This window comes from Triticum aestivum, chromosome 7D (assembly GCF_018294505.1).
Source record: "Triticum aestivum cultivar Chinese Spring chromosome 7D, IWGSC CS RefSeq v2.1, whole genome shotgun sequence".
Taxonomy (NCBI): domain Eukaryota; kingdom Viridiplantae; phylum Streptophyta; class Magnoliopsida; order Poales; family Poaceae; genus Triticum; species Triticum aestivum.
The window spans coordinates 521,822,424-521,844,389 of record NC_057814.1 but is presented as its reverse complement, the minus strand read 5'-3'; the positions used below and the strand labels follow the sequence as shown (position 1 = coordinate 521,844,389).

At 46.9% G+C, this 21,966-nt stretch overlaps 2 protein-coding genes across 7 annotated transcripts; both read right to left on the bottom strand.

Moving 5' to 3' along the window:
* Nucleotides 1-5,184: 5,184 nt before the first annotated feature.
* On the bottom strand, nucleotides 5,185-8,037 carry LOC123169586 (uncharacterized). 5 transcript variants are annotated; one of them, XM_044587452.1, is made up of 3 exons: nucleotides 7,400-8,037; nucleotides 6,179-6,231; nucleotides 5,185-6,043 (listed from the first exon to the last, which is right to left on the bottom strand). In XM_044587452.1, the coding sequence occupies exon 3, from the start codon at nucleotides 6,027-6,029 to the stop codon at nucleotides 5,640-5,642; it is 390 nt and encodes a 129-aa protein (XP_044443387.1). In that variant the 5' UTR covers nucleotides 6,030-6,043; nucleotides 6,179-6,231; nucleotides 7,400-8,037; the 3' UTR covers nucleotides 5,185-5,639. The 5 variants fall into 5 exon arrangements, with proteins under 5 accessions (XP_044443387.1, XP_044443385.1, XP_044443384.1 ...); XM_044587450.1 differs by having other exon boundaries at nucleotides 6,174-6,231; nucleotides 7,400-8,026; XM_044587449.1 differs by having other exon boundaries at nucleotides 5,185-6,231; nucleotides 7,400-8,033.
* A 1,450-nt stretch (nucleotides 8,038-9,487) lies between these two features.
* On the bottom strand, nucleotides 9,488-18,101 carry LOC123169990 (uncharacterized). 2 transcript variants are annotated; one of them, XM_044587840.1, is made up of 9 exons: nucleotides 17,919-18,101; nucleotides 13,042-14,102; nucleotides 12,722-12,963; nucleotides 12,549-12,628; nucleotides 12,252-12,380; nucleotides 12,060-12,155; nucleotides 10,278-11,070; nucleotides 9,999-10,199; nucleotides 9,488-9,902 (listed from the first exon to the last, which is right to left on the bottom strand). In XM_044587840.1, the coding sequence occupies exons 2-9, from the start codon at nucleotides 13,989-13,991 to the stop codon at nucleotides 9,772-9,774; spliced, it is 2,622 nt and encodes an 873-aa protein (XP_044443775.1). In that variant the 5' UTR covers nucleotides 13,992-14,102; nucleotides 17,919-18,101; the 3' UTR covers nucleotides 9,488-9,771. The 2 variants fall into 2 exon arrangements, with proteins under 2 accessions (XP_044443775.1, XP_044443774.1); XM_044587839.1 differs by lacking the exon at nucleotides 17,919-18,101 and adding an exon at nucleotides 17,286-17,498.
* Between the last annotated feature and the right edge of the window lie 3,865 nt (nucleotides 18,102-21,966).

Genomic DNA, 21,966 nt, shown 5'->3' with positions numbered 1-21,966 from the left:
CCACCTGAAGGTGTGGGCCAGTCGTTCTTTTCCCTTGCGCCGAAGCCCCCCGGTCGCCCCCCAGTGCGCCGGGTTCGGCCTGCGACCGTCGGGCCCAAAAAGGGCCTAACCGGCGCTTTTCGGCGTCCTGGAGGCGCGACTGGGGCGTTTTTTTGGCGCCGGCGCTGAAAAAGTGGCCTGGGGGGCCTGTTGGGGGCACGGCTAGAGATGCTCTGAGATCCGGTGCCTCGCCTCAGGCAAGGCACGCATTGCCTTGAGGCTCTGAATCCACCCTCCATCTGCATCCGACGGTCAGAATCAGTCAACACGGAAACAACCTGGTCGTCAACTCATCCTCGTCCTCCTCCTCACGCGCGAGGCAAAATCAGCTCCGTGGGAAAACGGAGGCTTCGCGGGTGGGAACTCGGCTCCGACGCAGAGCTCTGCCGCTGTCGCTGCCGTGGGGAAGGGAGCCATGGGAGCTCCGGCAGCGGCCACCGGATAACGACGCCGGCAATCCCCTCCGCCCCACGCCTTCATCTTTTTCTTCACCCTTCAATCACTACTAGGAAAAGGCTAATTAGTGGCGCACCTGTTTTTGCCATTAATGGCACACTACAGGTGCGTCACTATTATCACGCCATTAGTAACAAGATAGTAATGGCGCACCTATAGTGCGCCATTACTATGTCTATCTGGTGCGCCATTACTAACAATTTTTTAAAAAAAAATCACGAATTTTTTTTCAAATTTTTCTTTCGTTTTTTTTCTTAATTTCGGGTCACTATGGCTTAATCCCCATCCCAACACTACTCCAGCCCGAGCACGCTTAACTTCACAGTTCTATCCAACCCCAGCACTAGCTCACTTCACAGGCACTTACTAATATATCTATCATATCAATCCTATTAAACCTTGTTGATGTCTAGGACTTTGTTCATGTTCATGAGTGTGATGAAATTTTGAAAAAATATTTTAAACTTCCCTATCATATTACGTATCATATTTTGAAAAAAATTCAAAAAAAAAAATTTAACCAATTTTTTTCTGTTACTAGTGGCGAATGGTGCGCCACTAGTAAGTTTGAATTTTTTTTCCATTTTCCCCCTCTAGATCTTAAAAGCCCTGTATCTTTTGTTTTGTTAGGTTTTTGGGGTTTTCGAAGATGTTGAACGGCGTTCCCCCCATTCAATTCGTATGTAACTTTTCAAGTAGATGATTTTTCATATAAAAAACTTTTTAATGCGAGTTCGTATGCAAAAAGTTATGCCCATTTTACTAAATTCCAGAGAGATTTTGCAAATAAAGTGGAAATTCATATTTGTAAATTTTTCCCAACAACTAGACCACATATCACATGGGAAACTTATTTTTTTGACATTTCCATCATTTTCTTTTATTTTTTAAAAAACTGAAAAAACGGTCCGGGGGGTGCATTTAGCACCAGGGTTACTAATGGCGTACCTGGTGTGTGGTGCGCCATTAGTAGTTTTGAAAAAAAAATTAGTGGCGCACCATGGGATAGTGCGCCACTACTAACAATTTTTTTTCAAAACTACTAATAATGGCGCACGGTGGGTGTGGTGCGCCATTACTATGTCAGTGCGCCATTGCTAACAATTTTTTTTTTCAAAACTACTAATGGCGCACCACACACCAGGTGCGCCATTAGTAATATGTCAATAATGGCGCACCTGTATCTGGTGTGCCACTGCTATATAGCAGTGGCCACCACATACATGGTGCGCCATTAATGTCCATATCAGTTATAGCCCTTTTCCTAGTAGTGAATGGACATAAATGCTTAACAACATTCTGCATTATACGAAAGGTGCACAATCCATGATATGATTCCGTGAAGACATTATCTATAGCTTTCCCCTGGCCGCATCTTGATCCGTATAAATAGTTCTAGATTGGCTCCCATTATGTGCAGCTAAAAAAGTGTCAAAAAGCCATTTAAATGACTCAAATGTTTCATCAAATAGCAATGCCGCGCAAAAAATGGTGGTTTCTCTAAACTGATTGAGCCCAAGAAAAACACCAAATGGCCTATATTCTTTGTTTGTGCCAAAAGTTGTATCAAATGTGACAACGTCACCAAAGTGTGCATAGTCAAGAAGCATTTTAGCATCAGCTCAAAATATGTTGGCTATATCTTTCTCACAATCCAGCTGCAAAGCATATTGGAAAGATGGGTTCTCGATCATTTTGTCATGAACATACTTCAACATACTACCAGCCTGACTCTGTTTGTCCTTGGTTCGCAAATAATTCTTTTGATCACGACAAGTGTAGCCCAGGTTAAATGGTCCACCAACTTGGCGACAAGCAAACTCATGTGCAGCTTGGGGCATTATTCCTGAATCCTCGGCAGCTTCTATTTCAAAAGCTTGTAGTTCGGAAATCTTACTTTGTGATGCCATCAAGTGACATGTTTGTGGCAATTGAAGGCAATGATTGTGTTCCAACACAATATCTGTGACTTCGTAATTTCTTTGCACTCCGTCCAATGATATAATCATGCGAGCTTTGCAATTTGTCCTTGTTTCAGCTCGAACATGTTTTGGCTCATGATCTATTGTTATCCCTTTCTTTCGTATACCCTCATTGGAGCAAACAAATGTGCATGAAGTCACTTGACCATCCATCTTACTTACATGCTTGTTTCTCTTCCTCACATCAAACCCAACACGGCCTCCATATGCAACCCAAAACAGCCAAGCTTCATCCGGATTTCTAAACCTCTTGCCAATTTGAGGCATCCCATTGTCAATTTCTCCCATTGCACGGCACTTGCAAATGCACAACACTCAAATCTTGTTAAATTGCACAACCACGCAGCCCAATCACACAGTACATAAAAAAAATCAGCTAAATAGCACAAACGGCTACCTGTTGGAGTCGGCCTGGAGCTCGATGGCCAGTGCGGGGGCGAGGGAATGGACGGAGAGAGCCGTTGGAGCCCGTCGGAGGGGACGGGGTGGAGGAGCCCGGAGTGGCGACGGAGGAACCTGCCGACGCCGTTTTCTTCAGTGGCCGCGGCCGGAGCTCGATCCCCTCTGTTTCCTGCGGCGAGGGGGGGGGGGGCTGCGGGAGAGCGGCGGCGGGGGCGGCGGCAGCGGCTGGAGAGCGGAAATGGGGGCGGCCGGAGAGCGTCGGCGGGGACGGCCGGAGAGCGGCGGCAGCGGGGGCGGCGGCAGCGGCTGGAGAGCGGAAATGGGGGCGGCCGGAGAGCGTCGGCGGGGACGGCCGGAGAGCGGCGGCAGCGGGGGGCGGCGGCCGATGCCCCAGCCCGCGCAGTTTTCCCCGGCCCGCCCGAGATAGCCCGCGCGATGTGTCTGGCCGCCCGCGTAATTTTTCCCTGTGTTGAATCGCTTTGACTGGGTGTGAACTGCTGCCAGCCGTAGGATTAATTTGGACGATGGATGTAGGGGCGCAAGGCACACCGTGACCCGCCTCTGGCAAGGCATGGGATCTCAGTCCGTTGTTCAATTTTATGGCGCCAATTACCATGGCATCATCGAGGTGACAAATTTCTGGCCTTGGTTCAATTGGTAAATACCCAGCCAGAGCTAGCCGCAGCCGCGTGCCCGTAAAGAGAGGCGAGGCGAGATTCTTCTCTGTACTATACCTACAAGAGCTAGGCATGTGGCCATGGTGTTTTATGTCGACATCGACGCGACTCCTGTTTCACATGAATTGACACGCATTGGGTCCCGCCACGTACGCCGGCCATGCACAGCGCATGCAGACCCACGAGCAACGCTAGCTGCATGCCGAGCGAGCGTCTCTTCTCAGCGAGAAGCATCTACTGTACTACCCATGGTCATTTTGAATGTGTGTTTGCCTGCTTGCTTTTATAGCAAACGGCCGCTCTGCAACTGCAGTGTCACGATTACAATGCGGTACGGTGTAGCTCATCGTGATTTTCGCTTGATTAATCTGTGGCCTTGTGGAATTGGGCGTGCCAATTGCATGCCATGGTGGGCATCGAGGTGTGGAATTTCTGGCCTTGGTTCAACACTGGACAAACGGGTAAACTAAAGAGTGCAGCAATATGGGCTGCTGTCGTAGGACACTGCTGTTCCTTTTGAGATTCCCTAGCTATGAACCTATGGCATTTTGGCTTTATTTGCTCCATTATTCTCTTGTCCAGCATGGTGTCCACTGTGCTTTGCTCTTGCTCGGTTCCTTGTGGTGATGACAGGAAATTGACATAAAGAAAGAGAGCGCGCGAGAGAGAGAGCGCGTGTGTGCGCGCGCTGCGTGCAAAGGTTGAGAGGGGAGAGAAACGAAAGCGCATGCAGAACGGAATGCCTGTATCTGTGCGTAGTACAACACAGGATCAATGACTATGCAAAACTGGGTGCACCAGGGTTACGAGTTGGGGCTACGAGTTGGGGAGAAGTAAACGACGAAGAGTGCATGGCAAGATTGTGAAAGGGTTAGCACCAAAGGCTTCCATCAGTTGTCAATTGGTACAGCTAGCCCACGTATCTACTCCATCCAGCACGCATAGTGCTTTTGCCACGCATCGGTTGTCACCTCCTACAGCTAGCCCACGTACGTGTCGAGCACGCATCGTGCTTTGCCACGTCCTCAACTGTACTATGGACATTTATTTACCTCTAATGATTTTTAAATTTCTGTACCACTGGTGCGGTCCAGTCTAAAACATGATTCGCATGATAACTAGCGGATGTATTTAGTGCTGTAAATTTAAATAAAAAATAAAACGCCTAGCACGTCTGTATTAGCGAGCATCAATTCAAAAATTGTCTTCAAGCAATGCACGAGTAAGGCGTACTGAAAATGCTAGTCACAACAAGCATCAGCCACGTTGTACCACTGTAGACCTAGTACTGTAGCCTATATATGAAAGCAGATTCTTTGTCAAAAGAAAAGGAAGCAGGACTGCCTTCTTATCAAGTCAATCCATCCATCGCGTAAGTCCGTCTTATCCTAGCTAGGAGGGGAAAGAATCCAATGCTTGCCCAATCCTACGTCCACCCACTAGATTTTCATTTCATCATCACGGCATTTAAACTTGGGCTAATTAATTTTACCCGTTTGGAGCGATTAGTACATGTCTTCATTTGCTGTGGAATCTGGAATGCACATAAGCAGGCCAGGTGATATTCACTGTAGAAGAAACTTACCATGAGCCAGTAATCTACTCTTACCGCTTATGATCTTGATTACTTCCGCGAAAGTGCCAATCTTATTAATTGTTGCACGCTAGTCATGGATGCCATTGTCCAACAGCGGGCATTTACAAGCTGAACCCAGCAGGTGTACAGCAAAAAAGTAAACCCTGGATTAGAAAAGACCGCGCGCGTTGCTGAACCATGGCCAACACAACACAACTTATTTACCACAGCTAGTGACGGCTTGCTCATTCTTCTACGTACAGCGGGCATTTGCTGAACCCATGCACTCTACGTACGGTACAATAATAACAACCACCAACAGATAGACAGGGTGGTACCCTTAACCATCTTCAAGCATGCAGACGCTTTTTATCTACACATATACTCAGCAGCAGCGATTCACAAGTCTCCAAGCCCTGGGGACGCCGAAGAAGAGGAAGGACAAGACCATGAGGGTTCCGAGGAGGAACACGAGGCCGTCGGTTTGGTCAATCTGGCCGGCGCCGACTACGTAGGCAGAGGCGAGGCAGCCGGCGTCGAAGAGAGCGAGGAGGAGCAGCCCTGCCATGTCCTCTCCCACGTCCGGTAGAAGCGGTCGCAGGAGAGCAGCACCAGGAGCGCCAGTGACGTAAAGAACGCCATGGAGGTAAGCATTCTGAAGTTTTCGTAGTTGGCCATCACCGGGGTGCCGGCGTCGCGCCCGTGCTTCCAGTACCCGCCCGGGGGGTTCAGGGCGGACCGGTGGGCCGCGCACGCCAGGAACATCGCCGCCACCATCAGCGGCCCGCGCTTCTCCTTGATCCGCCTCTTGAGCTTGGCCAGCCGGTCGTCCTCGTGCACCGGGACGGGCACCGGGGCGGTGATGCCGAGCGGCTGGTGATGCGGCTGCGACGACATGTCGTTGGGGCGGCCTGTTAAAATCATGGGGAAACACTATAATCACTAAATATAAAAGGGAGAAAAGTAATATGCTTGTGTGGAGAACATGGCATTTCGCATTTGAGCAAGCAGTACAATCTTTGTTAACAGGGTCACGCTCACCACACCAGATCGAGAAGAAGATGCACCCGGTTGATATAGATACGCGACACGCCGGTTTCTGTACGAAAAAGACAAATGCAAATTACAGACAATCGAAAACAAACGATACATGCACCTTCTTTAGAGTACATATATGTCTAATTCTCTGTAAGTTCACATCTAGAGTATAATTTTTAGTACATGATTGCAATCCCTGTATTTTCCATCTATGTTTTTCTCATATGAGCCATTTCCTCATATTGCCAATAAAATAGCAGCTCCTGCTGATTTCATGAAAAAGATGACTTGCGCATACATGCAAATCAGAATGGGTAGAGCATGGTTAAATATGGTACCAATGACATTTAAGTGGTTACGTAAGGCTGCTTAATTCCTACCAAGAGAAGTGATGCACACAGATCAGAGCATGGTTAATTTCTACCATCAGTCATAGGTCATAGCACATGATAGGCCAACTTGAAGGCAAGAATTTGGATCAGATGAAACACAAGTACGGAGAAACAACTAAGACAGTGAAACTATCCACCCTTTACGTACATACATATAATATTCTTCAACCACTGTAATGTCAAAAAAGGAATATTTCTGGTCAATATTTTTTGTTCAATTATAGATGGTGAACCAGGAAAGCTGCATCATCTACCTTAAAAGTGAGTTCACAAACTCTATCATGTATGTTCAATTAAGAGTAACCTTTGGTTCTGAATAAAATCCCCATGGTGTGCCACTACTTATTACACAAACATGTGTGTCTGGATGATTTGAAGATATATAATGGGTGCCGGAGTGAGTTTTGGCAGTCAATCAAAAGAAATATAAAATGCAGTGGTTGCCTGCAATTTACCATTCCAATGGAACCATGCCGCCATGCACTATGTGGCAGTATCCACAAACAATTCAAAAGGACATGAAACAGCCAGTTCAACCAAAGAAGGATTGTGCAGAGTAGCTAGATTGAGAAGGGTACTACCCAAGTTTCTTCCTGACTAAACAATCCACATAAATTTTCGTGATTAAATTGATGAACGATTCAGATGAAGCAAATAACAGCAAATGTTCTTCCTGATTACATAGACCAACGACTCAGAAGAGAGTGGATGTAAATTGGTAGGATGCTGGCGAATCATCTTACTATATAGGAATTAGGAACTGAAGTTAAATCTTTATCAACCGAAGCTGCTCTGCTACAAATGGAAGCCACATCGATCAAGTTGCAAACAACCAACCTGTGGGGCACTTGCTCAGTTGGCGAGTCAAGGACAGGCGACCAGGGGGACGGCGGTGGCGGGATCCTGTCGTCTAGCAGGAGGCAGAGGAGTACCGGTGGCGGCGGCCAACGTCCGTCCGTGTGGCAGCAGAGGAAGACCGGCGGGCAGCGGCGGCGGAGGCCCGCTCCCGCGTTCTTGGGGCAGCAGGAGGAGGACGGCGGGTGGCTGCGGCGCTCGCGTTTGATCGCAGACAAAGAGCAAGCAAGGAAGATTGTTTATCTGTATACAAGAGCAAGGCATGTGCCTACGGTGTACTCTTGATGACCGTGAAGGAAGGCAAGAATCTTATTCTCTAGTTGATGAGCTGACACGCATCGGATATTACAGTACTTGCCAAGTTCCGGCAGATCAAAAGTTGTTTACTTATGTTCAGAGTCGACAGGTGTGGTGACATTTGCAGATCCCACTGGTCTGGTCTGTTAATTTACACCTGACCCAACAACGCCCAGGGCCATGGTTGAACCACCAGTGTTCATACGCGCTCCAATTGGAATCGAGACCCACTACAAGTAAAGGACGGCAATGGCTTGACCATGAAGCTAGCTGTTGCTTGGAGGTAGGCTCCTAAAAAGACAGAGAAGAAGAATATATCCTACTCCCTCCGTTCCCAAATACTCCCTCCGTTCCTAAATATAAGTCTTTTTAGACATTTCAAATGCAATACAACATATGGATGTATGTAGACATATTTTAGAGTGAAGATTCACTCATTTTGCTCCGTATGTAGTCACTTGTTGAAATATCTAGAAAGACTTATATTTGGGAACGGAGGAAGTATTTGTCTTTCTAGAGATTTCAACAAGTGACTACATACGAAGCAAAATGAGTGAACCTACATTCTAAAATATGTCTACATACATCCGTATGTTGTAGTCCATTTGAAATGTCTAGAAAGACAAATATTTAGGAACGGAGGGAGTACATATGAAGCATCCCAAAGGAACACATAATATGATATTCCCATCGAAAATCAACATGGTGCCGTTGTGACTGAGAAGTTGTATATACCTGGAGTCTGCGTGACACGGTGATACCGCTTTTGATCAATGTGGAAAAACCTGAATGTGGTACTGAAAGATGTAATACCAGGGAATGTTGCCGGTTGCCTCAAATTAATCTGGTTTCTAGCCAAGAATTCTAGCTTCAAACCTGGCACCCGGAGCCTGCATGGAGCACAGCAAAAGGTTACCATCGGCGTCATGGATTCGATTCCAGTACTGGTATATCGAAAGGAGGGGCGGACGTACCTGACAAGGCAAGGCCGGAGCTGGACTTGTGCTTGTGCCTCGTAGTGAAAGCTGTTTGATGACTTGGATATGCAGTTCGTTCCAAATGGCACCTGCTCTTCTTGGTAACCACCGCCACTAACCACGTCTGTGTTTTTCCCTGAAAAAGAAAAACAAACGAATAGAAAATTAAGTTGAAGCAGCTGCACCGAGAAAATGTTGAAATAGATGGTCTTGTATCAAAACTGTTTGTGCGTGCCCACCTAACCAACCATCTTCAGAACATCAGCGAGAAAAACACAATCTTAACTTGTGAAACTTCTCCCTCGGTCCTTGCTGAAACTTTCTTCTTGTGACATGTGGAGAGCATCTCCAGGTGGTCCTAAAAATCACCCCCTTACACAGCGTCCGTCCATGTTACAGGAAATTAAAAGATGTCACAAGTAGAAGCCCTCCGGATGCATAGGTTATGTTGCCAACAAAATACTTATACAAACTACAAAGCAATGCATGAAGAATAGGACTGCAACCATAATTTAGTGAAGGATGAACTCAGATGGCATAAACATGCCTTCCGATTTTTACAGTCCTTAGGCCATTGCCAACTTCTTTCCTCGTCCTGCAAGAAGTATTTTTGCACCACCGGTCGAAGGAAGAAGCCTTGTGGTGATGTATACAGCACCAACCGGGCGTGCCAATTGCCATGTCGAGGTTAGAACGCCAAGAAATTCCTGGCCTAGGTTCAGCACTGGACAAACGGGTAAACTAGGAGTACCACAGAGATTAAATAACACCACCACGGCCACAGGCACATAAAACAGAGGAGATAACGGTTGCCAAGTTCAACAGATAAACAGTTACTTGTGTTCAGAGTCGACAGGGTGACTGGTATGTATCCCTACAGATTGACCCAAACTAACAGCACATCCCACTGGTTTGTTTACACCTGAGCTAACAGCACAAGTTCCCCCCGCCTGTACAACGGCAAGCCAAGCCACCATCCAGCACATGAAACGGGTAAACATTTACATGTACAGCAACAGAGATCCAAAACGGGGACCAAAGGGGTCATCGGCGGTGCAGTCTCGGCTGTCCCCTCTGCTACTACTTGCCCTTCTCTCGCGGAGTTGACAGGGCGACGAGGATGTCAGCCGCCTGAGCGACGTTGCTGCCGGGCTCAGGGACGGGCGCCGATGGCTTATTGCAGGGTCCAAATTGTACGGCCTCCCCGGTTGCTGCAATTGGTAAAGGAGTGTTTGTGTCAGTGGAAACAGGAATGATGGTAGCTAAGATGTCACAGGTTAAAAGGCGTTTGTTTATGACAGACGTACTCGGTGCAGGAGCAGTATAATCCATGGTGGCTGCACTCGGCGCCTGAGAGTGCTCGCCTTCAGATGCTGTATTTGTTGTTGGAGCCCCATGGAACGCTGGCTCGTTATTGCTTGATGCTGGAGGATCATGGCAGTTTGGCGCGATACTCAGTGCTAGAGAATCGCAGCCTTCAGCGCTCAAAGCTGAAGAGTTCACATGTCCTGCATGATCATGAACAGCCTCGATGATTCGCATTTTTGTTAGGAAAGAATCAGTTTTACACATGATCCACAAGTTACCTGGCACGTGAGCTGGAGCTGCGACAGAAGAACTCAAATCACCACCATGGCACTTAGTTGGATAAATTACTTGGCTTTGTGGCGCAATACTCAGTGAAAGAAATTCCGGGCCTTCAGGTGTCATTCTTGGCACAGAGCTGGGACTTTTCATCCCTCTGAATTTGGTGCTTCCCAGTGCCAAAACTGGCCCAGGACATTCAGAGCCCTTCAGACTGAGTCCCGGAGCACCAATCCCACGGCCTTTTGAGGCATTAGTTGGTGCTGGAGAAGCATAACCATGAGGTCTCATACTTGGTGCAACACCATTGCTACCTTCCGCACCACGAGATGCAGATTTTCCAGAAGCTGTCCTCCGAAGGACGTCATGAAGTGTAGGTGCCATTCTAGCTGCAGAAGGATCCTGATTTTTGGCACCATGATTTGCAGAGCTTTCAGGTGACATTATTCGTATAGGAGAATCCCTACTTTTGGGTTTCACACTTGGGGAAGCTAGGCATATGCCACCAGAAGAAGTAGATGTTTCAGGCACACTGCTTGGTGCGACAGAATCATGGCTTTTGGGCACCGTAGCTACTGCAAGAGTATCACATCCTTTGGTGCTAAGAGCTGTGGAACTTTCAGCCAATGTATTTGGTCCACAGGAATCACCAAGGTTACCAAGAGTTAGTGCACAATGCCCAGTTGTTTTATCCAAGGATATGTATTCTTCTGTTGTCCTTGCAGGATCTTCTGCTGCTACCCTTGCAGGATCACTGGACATCACTTCGACAGAAGATTTATGCCATAGTGATGGCTGCAACAGATCCAAAAATAAAGTTATGCTAAACACAAACCTTACTAGCCTGTAATATTTGTACATATATAACTGGTGTGCTTGAGAAGGGCAGCAACAACAACAACAAAGCCTTTTGTCCCAAGCAAGTTGGGGTAGGGTAAAATATATTCGAATGATATCTATATTCATGTATCAAATTCGTTACAATGAATCGTAAAATTCTCAACCAACAAATATAGCAAATAATTAGTAGTTCTTGGAGTTTTTTATCCAGTTTTCCTTTCCATAAATGGATCATGTGTGCCTCATTCTACGAGCTATGTGCTTACAAACCATCATACAGAATTTATGATACATGCTACTGGAGTTAAAACATTCTGAACTGTGCACCATCACCACTTAATTGCAAATTAGGATTCCTAGAAACAGGAGTTGCATATCTAATACCTTCCCTTCTGGAAAGATAACTGGTGGTGGTTTTGGAGAGGTGCATGTGTGTCATGCAGCCATATTTATGCATTACACATCACACGATCACAAACTGAATTTTATGTACAGAATTTATGATACATGCTACTGGAGTTAAAAGATTCTGCCCTGTGCACCATCACCACTTAATTGCAAATTAGGATTCCTAGAAACAGGAGTTGCATATCTAATACCTTCCTTCTGGAAAGATAACTGGTGGTGGTTTTGGAGAGGTGCATGTCTGTCATGCAGCCATATCCATGCATTACACATCACACGATCACAAACTGAATTTTATGTTGTATACACTTATGAACGTAAGTGCAAGCTGTGTGCATCTAGTACCAGTTCCGCAAAGGAACATGACGACTGGCAAGCTTCACATGTGGGCCTATCCTCCCTATATAATTTTGTGTGTGACCATTTACAGGCACAAGTATGACTACATGAGCCAACAGCTACATTAGTGTGTGGATGCACTGAGAAATATGCATATTAATGTAGGTGCCTTAAGGAAGAAAACACAACAGGAGACTTACACAGTAATGGAGCTTCTTTAAAGTTTCCAAAAGTAACTTTTCTCCGACTATTATTATCATCTTCTTCACCATTTCTTCACGACTTATTTCGTTTTCCTGACAGATAGAGAAAAGGAATGTTCCATTGCCCATCATACCACCAAAAAATGGAAGCTAATAGACACGACATTACTTATTAGACTCTGATAGTACCTTCAGCTCTTCATAATGATGGAAGAGCAGTTCCTTTGCTACAGATGATATATTGTCTTGGATCATTGCAAACAGAACTCTGAAGGATATCCATGGGGATGTTGGTGCTTCACCAGTTTCACCCATTATCTGCATACAGATAGGTCTGGTTGCATAAGTGGAGTATTGTGAACCAAAGCTAAGAACATTACATGAAGCAGATAATGTAAAATATCGAGCAGCATAGCTTGACTTCTACAAGAACAAGCTTCTATTGTCCAACTGTGATCAATCTGAAAAAACAGTAAGGTGCCTCACAGGTTGAAGAGTAGAAATATCCATAGCAACTTCTTTTGGTGATGGGTGAAACCATAAACCCTTCAAGCCAAGTAAATAATCTGAAAATAAGTTCACCAAAAAGACAGACTCACTCCACTTATCTTGTCTTGATATGACATATTAAAGGTCTTAACACTTATTAACCATCTTACTTCGAACTTTTGGTGAAAGTCTGAAACTAACAAGATATTCTAAACGGATGTGAGTGTTAAGATGGGATGGCCACATAACATAACACTTTGGGTTGGAGCAATCATCAACTCCAGAATCATATATCTCGCTGCTTGGAAAAGAATCTTGTGATCCAGGCGTGATAGCTTCCATGTTGCCCAATATCACTCGGCACAATAACATATACTGCACCGCTTTTTCGTCAACATCACAAAGACCGACACTGCCAAACAATGAAATACGATCAAGTATGTTAACTGATAAAATGGAATAGTCAGCATACTGAGTTAAGATAACACACCTGGTAAAGGCTCGATCTTCTGGTGAAAGATAAACACCAGCGCTCAAGCATGCCTTCTCAGCAGGTTTTCCGGTGTTACCAAACCCATTAATTAGAATCCTAACTATGTCACTCTTCGTAGAACCCAGCCATCCATATCTTACATTTGAATCACCACGATCTTCTTTGGTGCAGCTCATTTGTTTTTCAAAAGCTTGAAGTCGACACTGAGCAGTGATATCATTCGGGGAGTAGCGGTGGATATGAAGTATGTTATTCGGTGTTGCAAACGGACCCATACCAGAGAGAAAAAGGTCCTGAACAAGCAAAAAGTCTTCGCTTCCTCTTTCCACAGATGTGATCTTTTTACGTAATATGTCTGCAGTGGAAGGCTTATGTGGCCCCGGAGGGCCAGATTCAAGAACAACTTGCTTCACCACTTCCTCTGGAGAACTTACAGCCTTATCCAGCATTATTCCCTGTGCACCATCCTCAACATTACTAGAGTCCAAATTGGCCGTTTCATCACCTTCCTCGTCAAAGAACAGAGAAGGGAAAAAGCCCTTTCCAGTATCATCATACCATGCAACAGATCGCTGTTTTCTTGTTTGTAGGTTGACAAGACTCATTGACAAGAAATCAACAAGAACAGGCTCATCATCCATCACAGCCACAACACTAGATTTGCCGCCTTTAAATCCTTCAATCAGGGACTTCATTATTAGCTCAGGAAAATTGTGCCAAGAATCTTGTTTGTAAAACACGATACGGCTGGGAACTCCACTTTTCAGGTAATTGACGCAATCACTAGCAAGATTAGGTCGCGTGCAACAGCACTTGCACCGTTTAGCAGATGGATCAGAGGGTCCATTGTCAACCACGACTCGACGAGACTTGCAATCTTTTGACAGGCAGTTGTCGACAAGCTTGCGCTTCAAGCACAAGGGTTTGGATTCTTGTGGCGATGCCATTGTCTAGCTTGGTTCCTAACAGAACAGATGGAGAAATACGAAATAACCTTAATATGGTACACAATTTACAGGTCTCCCTTCATTTTGACCACACAGCGGTAGAGAATGATCCTGTATGAGGTAATGAATGATGTCAGTCATACAAAATACACGAGTCAAGAATTTATGCATGGAAGTCGTATCTAACTAATTCACAGAAGCATACTTGACTTCACGGTACTTGACTCCGAAAAAGGAAAATCAACAAATATATACTGAAGGGCCAAAACAAAGTATGTTCTTTTACACCAAACAAAAATTGGTAGGATAGTTGAATGCTTATTTCTAGCCTCACCACCAGGACATGTTTACTGCAACAGTATATAGAGTGTAACAATAAGTGCTAAATGCTCTTCGTGCTATTGTAATCGGCATGATATGATACTCCCTCCGTCCCATAACATAAGACGTTTTTTGACACTATAGTTCAATAGAGTAATTTCTTACACAACAATAAGGACAGGCCCAGTGCTAGAAGCTCCCACACCAGGTGGAGTCTGGGGAAGGATTATAGGACGTAACCCTTACCCCTGCACAAGTGGGGAGTACTTCACCACTGCGCCAGGCCCGTCCAAGAAGCCTTTTTTATACAAGTACAAATATACATAAAAAAACTACAAGATATTCTTGACACAACCTTCCTTGTTTTAAGCCATAAAATTGAAGTTGTTAAATAATGACACTGACATGAGCATATAGCTACTTGTGGGCCAAGAAATCGTACTGCATGTGTTCAGCATGATACGAGAAGCGGTTAACAACACAAATCATTCAACGTGTAAAAACTGGCATGCATTAATGATACTAAAGCTTGTCTACGTGCGTTATCCACGTAGCAAGTGGAACAGGTCAGGCAAGTAGGAACTAACAGAAATGGCATTGCAAAACAACATCATCATGTGCAAGCATTCGAAAGAAAAACTGCCAGTTTTCGTGTATTAATTCTACACCGCGAAGCAATATGCAGAAACAATTCCGCAATGTTAGCAACTGTGCAGCAGGAAACCATAGAAATACCCATCCCTGTATGAAAACATATAGGGTGCATCCACCCCATGGGGTGCTACCATGACCCAGCCCTACATATACACGTGTCACATTAATTTCAGAAGGAAACGCCAACATTACCATTTTGGTCGGATACAGACAATAGCCAAATCAAGAAAGTTACTCATGAACCAACAAATTCTTTTCTGCAAGTAATGAAGTACCGATATAAGATACTCTGGACTAAACGCCTAAATTTTTGTTCTGCTGTATTAAGCCGAAAACTTTAATCTTTTTAATTAGTAAAACTGCATGGCATTCAAATTTTACCAATGCCTTGGGCGATACGTAATACTCCGATACAACTTGCGGACCAAGAAACCATATTTGCAGGTACGTCTTCTCGGGGAGAGATACACACACGCGCGAGGAAAGCATTGCCACCACCCACTCTATGTGTTCCAACCATCGTTCGACGCCCGACAGTGCACACGGCCCAGGTTCGGTTGAACATGAGGAAACAGGGAGCTAACCGCACCAATCATCCAATGAAATGAAATGGAAACTCCACGGCAAAGATACTATACCTTATTATAACCAACCAGTAAGTGTAACATGCATCTCAGAATCAGGATTAACAGAAATAGCACGCTCAGACGACCCGGTACATGGCCATTCAACATTTCAGGGAAATGAATGTGATATTTCTCTCGTGTATAGTAGATTGCACGGCATGACAGCATGAAAACAAACATAGGTACCATTCCACGGAGTTAAGGACTCGCCAGCAAAACCCTAAAATACACATCTCCGTACACACGGACTAAACAACGTCTAACAACCAATCTAAAAACTCAGCGCGTAGGCACGAGGATTCAATTGACCTTCCGCCCCTGAAATATGGTTGTTAGGCTGAAAACCCAACCACCAGAAAACAGGGGCGATACGTAATACTTCCCATAGAACAACTTGCGGACCAAAAAATCATATTTGCAGGTACCTCTTCTCAGGGAGATACACACCTGGGCGAGGAAAGCATTGCCACCACCCATTCTATGTGATCCCAACCATTGTTCGACGCCCGACGGTGCACATGGCCCAGATTCGGTTGAACATGAGGAAACAGGGGGCTAACAGCACCAATCATCCAATGAAATGAAATAGAAACTCCACGGCAAAGATGCTATACCTTACTATGACCAACCAGCAAGTCTAACATGCATCTCAGAATCAGAAATAACACGCTGAGACGACTCAGTACATGGCCATCCAACATTTCAGGGAAATGAATGTGATATTTCTCTCATGTATAGATTGCATGGCATGACAGCATGAAAACAAACATAGGTACCATTCCACGGAGTTAAGAACTTGCCAGCAAAACCCTAAAATACACATCTCCGTACACACGGACTAAACAACGTCTAACAACCAATCTAAAAACTCAGCACGTAGGCACGAGGATTCAATTGACCTTCCGCCCCTGAAATATGGTTGTTAGGCTGAAAACCCAACCACCAGAAAACAGGGGCGATACTTAATACTTCCCATAGAACAACTTGCGGACCAAGAAATCATATTAGCAGGTACCTCTTCTCAGGGAGATACACACGCGCGAGGAAGGCATTGCCACCACCCACTCTACGTGCTCCAACCATCGTTCAACGCATGACAGTGCACACGGCCCAGATTCGGTTGAACATAAGGAAACAGGGGGCTAACAACACCAATCATCCAAGGAAATGAAATGGAAACTCCGCCGCGAAGATACTATACCTCATTATAACCAACCGCAACCAGCAAGTGTAGCACCCATCTCAGAAGCGGAATTAACAGAAATAGCACGCTGAGACGACTCAGTACATGAGCATCCAACATTTCAGGGAAATGAATGTGATATTTCCCTCGTGTATGTATAGATTGCACGGCATGACGGCATGAAAACAAGCATAGGTACCATTCCTCGGAGTTAAGTACTTGCCAGCAAAACCCTAAAATACACATCTCCGTACACGCTGACTAAACAACGTCTGACAACCAATCTAAAAACTCGGTGCGTAGGCACGAGGATTCAATCGACCTTCCACCCCCAAAAAATGGTTTTTTAGGCCGAAAACCCAACCACCGGAGAACAGGGGCGGACGCAGCCGCCGCACGGGGGTCGGACTGAGGCAGATCTGGAAGAATTAGACTGTACCGAAGCAAAAAAGAACACCAGGGCAGAGCGAACAAACAATTCGAGCGGCAGCAAAGCTAGGGCTTCCTCACCGGCGAGAGGAACCACGGCCGACGGATCTTCGGACCACGCCGGCCCACCCGGATTGGGGTGGCGGTGGGGGTGGGGTGGGCGGAGGAGGAGCTCGCCGGCGGAGAGGAAGGGGTGTGGCCACCGCGCTGATGGTTCCGTGCTGCCGGCGCTGGCAAAGGGGATCTTTTTTTTATTTCGCGAGGAGAGACTTGCTTGGGACGGACGAAAAAGTAGAAACCGCCGCCGGGTGCGGGTGGCAGGCAGTAGCGGCGGCGGGACTGGACTGGACTGGGTCGGCCGAATGCGCTGTGGGCCAGGCCCGCAGCATCCGAGCCGCATGGTCGCCCCGAAAGCAAATTTGGCCCAAAGAGTCGGAAAAAAAAAAAACACTAGCGGCGTACCGAACAAGAAAATGGGGAAAAGCTCCATCAGCTCAACTGGCGGCCGTCAGTAATCTGCTCAACATGTGTGCAGCTGCAGCGGATTTAATTTGCAAATTCAATAGCAACTCGGCGAGCAGTAGCGTCGGCAAGCAAGCAGCGACGAGCACCAGCAGAATCCAACAGCAGGCAACACTGCGAAAACAAGCAAGCAACCGACCAAAATTCAAGCAGATGGATGGAGAGGGGCAGCCGTATGGGAACGGGACGAACACGAGAAGGTAGACGACGGGGGCTGGGGCGGGGGCGGGGGCGGGAGAGGCGGCCGCCGCCGGCCTGCAGGCGCTGCGCCACCGCCGATTCACGATCTAGGTCTTCGGGATGGGGAAGTGCGTTGTGCGGTGCCTACTGCCGCCCGTGCCTTTGGGGCAGTGGAGACTCGCCAGTGCAGCGGCGCAAGGAGGTGACGAGAACCTACCTGGTTGGGTTGGGCTTGGGCCTATGCAGTGAGCTGGGGTAGCTAACCCAAAGGCCGGAAACGCAGAAAATAATCCTAAAAAAACGCAGAAAATGGACTGGAACACCCCTAAAAAAATGGACTGGAAACCGAATTGAACCCACCCGCTGAGGTGGCGAGCTCGCTTCCGGTGAGTCGGTGCGGCGATGGTGAGGGTAACCCTAGCCAATCTTTCTGCAGAGGAGCCGAATTGCTACTGCATCTAACTACAAAAATTTGCAACCAAATGATGGTTGTGGGCTGCCGGCAAGTAGCTTCATGAAGGCCATCTTCGAGCACTGTTCTATGGATGCGCCCATGAGCTTCAGAGGAAGCATTCAGGTCTTTGCAAAGGAAAAAAAAACTTTTTCATGCAACTCGTGCAGGCCACGTAACCGCCTCGTCATAAAGGTTGTCTTACTGTAATTAAAGTCCTAGCTCTATCCTATAACGAAACTGCCTCACGTACGATCAACTGGCATACGATTTGTACGAGAAGAGACAGGCGCGTTTTCTGAGGTCTTGGCCCATCACACCAGATGAGTCTTGTCGTACACAGATCCTACAGAATTTGATCGTACGTATAGCAGCTCTCATCCTATAACGTACTTAAGAGAGAAAGATTTGGTGTCCATGAACGTAGTTGTCGGACAATAATGTGCAAGCTCTCTACTGGCCGGGTTCTCTCCTTTCTCATATCCCCTTCGCTAGGTCTCTACTCTAGGCTTTAGCAGATGGACCACAGGCGAGCTGAGCCGTGAGATTGGTTGTGAGTTTGAAGCTTTATTTCCATCATTGTCAATACCATTTTATTCGAAAAATGAGAGTCTAGAGAGAACAAAATTTTATGATTCAAGAAGTGTGATTGTTCAATGTTTGTATATGATGAGTCTAATCCCACTAGTAGAAAACTGGGCTTTGGTCACAGGGCAATATTCACATTAGTCCCGGTTCAGTCACGAACCGGGACTAATGTGAGCATTGGTCCCGGTTCGTGCGGCCAGGGGCCTGCCGGGCCTCGTGGGGGCATTGGTCCCGGTTCGTCCGGCCCCTTTGGTCCCGGTTGGTGGGACAAACCGGGACCAATGGGCCTCGCTCCTGGCCCACCACCATTGGTCCCGGTTGGTGGCTTGAACCGGGACCAGAGGCTCGCCCTTTAGTCCCGATTCATACCACAAACCGGGACTAAAGGGTTGGTCCTAGTAGCGGTCAGAGTTTAGTCCCACCTCGCCAACCGAAGGGCGCTCACACCTGTTTATAAGCCCGTCCCTCTCTGCCTTGTTGAGCTCCTCTCAAAGTGAAAATAGATGCCCTTATACAGGGAATTTGACCTAAATTCAGAGTAAATTTCTTTGAATTTCATAGAAATTTATTATGAATTTAGGTTGAATTTTCTCTATAGGCGCATCTATGTTCATTTTTTATAGTAAATAAAATAAATAAACCTTAATAAAATAAATAAAAATAAATAAACCTTAATAAAATAAACTATAGTAAATAAAAAATAAACCTTAATAAAATAAATAAAAATAGCAGCAGTAAAATAAATAAAAATAGCAGCAGTAAAAAAAATAAAAAAAAAATAAATAAAGTAAAATACATAAGTAATTAGAAACAAAATGGAATAAAATAAATATGTTTTTTGTTGTAAGTAGAAACAAAACAAAATAAATAAACAAAAGAGAAAACAAAAAACAGGGAAAAAATTATGCCACCTACTGGGCCACCACGGCCTGAATACGACTTGAAACCCATCCATGCGCCAGGATTCAGGCCCGCAGAAGGCCCAGTATGCCCCACAGGCAAAGAGAACGGTTAGGCCCGAAAGCCTGCAGTTGAGAGGAGCTCGAGAGGGTGGGCGCAGCAGCGCTTATAAACCACTCTCGAGCTCTCTCAACTAGCGAGGTGGGACTAAACTTTTGACGCGGGGCAGCACAAGGCCTTTGGTCCCGGTTGGTGCCACCAACCGGGACTAAAGGGGGGCATGCGTACCGGTTCGTGGCACCAACCGGGACCAATGCCCCCCCTTAGTCCCGGTTGGTGCCACGAACCGGGACCAATGAGTTGCCTATATATACCCCATCGCCACAGCAGAGCACTCCACAGTGCTCTGTTTTTTCTGGCCGGCGAGGGGAGGGCATTTGGGTGCTCTAGCTCACCTCCTATGCACATGAGGTGTTCGATGAAATCTTTCTCCTCTCGAAACTCGACCTCCGAGCTCCATTTTCCCCGAGATTTGTCTAGGTTTAGCGGTCCGTCACGTCCCGTCCCCGTCTTCACCGCCGTCGACCGCCCGCGCCGATCTCGTCGCCAGCACCACCATGGTGAGCCTCTTGTGTTGGGGATCGTAGCAGAATTTTAAAATTTCCTACGCATCACCAAGATCCATCTATGGATTATACTAGCAACGAGGGGAAGGAGTGCATCTACATACCCTTGTAGATCACGAGCGGAAGCGTTCCAATGAACGAGGTTGATGGAGTCGTACTCGCCGTGATCCAAATCACCGATGACCGAGTGCCGAACGGACGGCACCTCCGCGTTCAACACACGTACGGAGCAGCGACGTCTCCTCCTTCTTGATCCAGCAAGGGGAAAGGAGAGGTTGATGGAGATCCAGCAGCACGACAGCGTGGTGGTGGATGTAGCGGGATCTCGGCAGGGCTTCGCCAAGCTTCTGCGAGAGGGAGAGGTGTTGCAGGGGAGGAGGGAGGCGCCAAAGGCTGTGGTCTTGCTGCCCTCCCTTCCCCCCCCTTTATATAGGCCCCCTGGGAGGGGGGGACGCCGGCCAAGAACCCATCTGTGGGGGGGGCGGCGGCCAAGGGGGGGAACTTCCCCCCAAGTCAAGTGGGGCGCCCCCCCACCCTAGGGTTTCCAACCCTAGGCGTAGGGGGAGGCCCATGGGGGGTGCCCCAGCCCACTAAGGGCTGGTTCCCTTCCCACTTCAGCCCATGGGGCCCTCCGGGATAGGTGGCCCCACCCGGTGGACCCCCGGGACCCTTCCGGTGGTCCCGGTACAATATCGATAACCCCCGAAACTTTCCCGGTGGCCGAAACTGGACTTCCTATATATAATTCTTCACCTCCGGACCATTCCGGAACTCCTCGTGACGTCCGGGATCTCATCCGGGACTCCGAACAACTTTCGGGTCTCCGCATACTCATATCTCTACAACCCTAGCGTCACCGAACCTTAAGTGTGTAGACCCTACGGGTTCGGGAGACATGCAGACATGACCGAGACGCCTCTCCGGTCAATAACCAACAGCGGGATCTGGATACCCATGTTGGCTCCCACATGTTCCACGATGATCTCATCGGATGAACCACGATGTCGAGGATTCAATCAATCCCGTATACAATTCCCTTTGTCAATCGGTATGTTACTTGCCCGAGATTCGATCGTCGGTATCCCAATACCTTGTTCAATCTCGTTACCGGCAAGTCTCTTTACTCGTACCGTAATGCATGATCCCGTGACTAACTCCTTAGTCACATTGAGCTCATTATGATGATGCATTACCGAGTGGGCCCAGAGATACCTCTCCGTCATACGGAGTGACAAATCCCAGTCTCGATCCGTGCCAACCCAACAGACACTTTCGGAGATACCCGTAGTGTACCTTTATAGTCACCCAGTTACGTTGTGACGTTTGGCACACCCAAAGTACTCCTACGGTATCTGGGAGTTGCACGATCTCATGGTCTAAGGAGAAGATACTTGACATTGGAAAAGCTCTAGCAAACGAACTACACGATCTTTGAGCTATGCTTAGGATTGGGTCTTGTCCATCACATCATTCTCCTAATGATGTGATCCCGTTA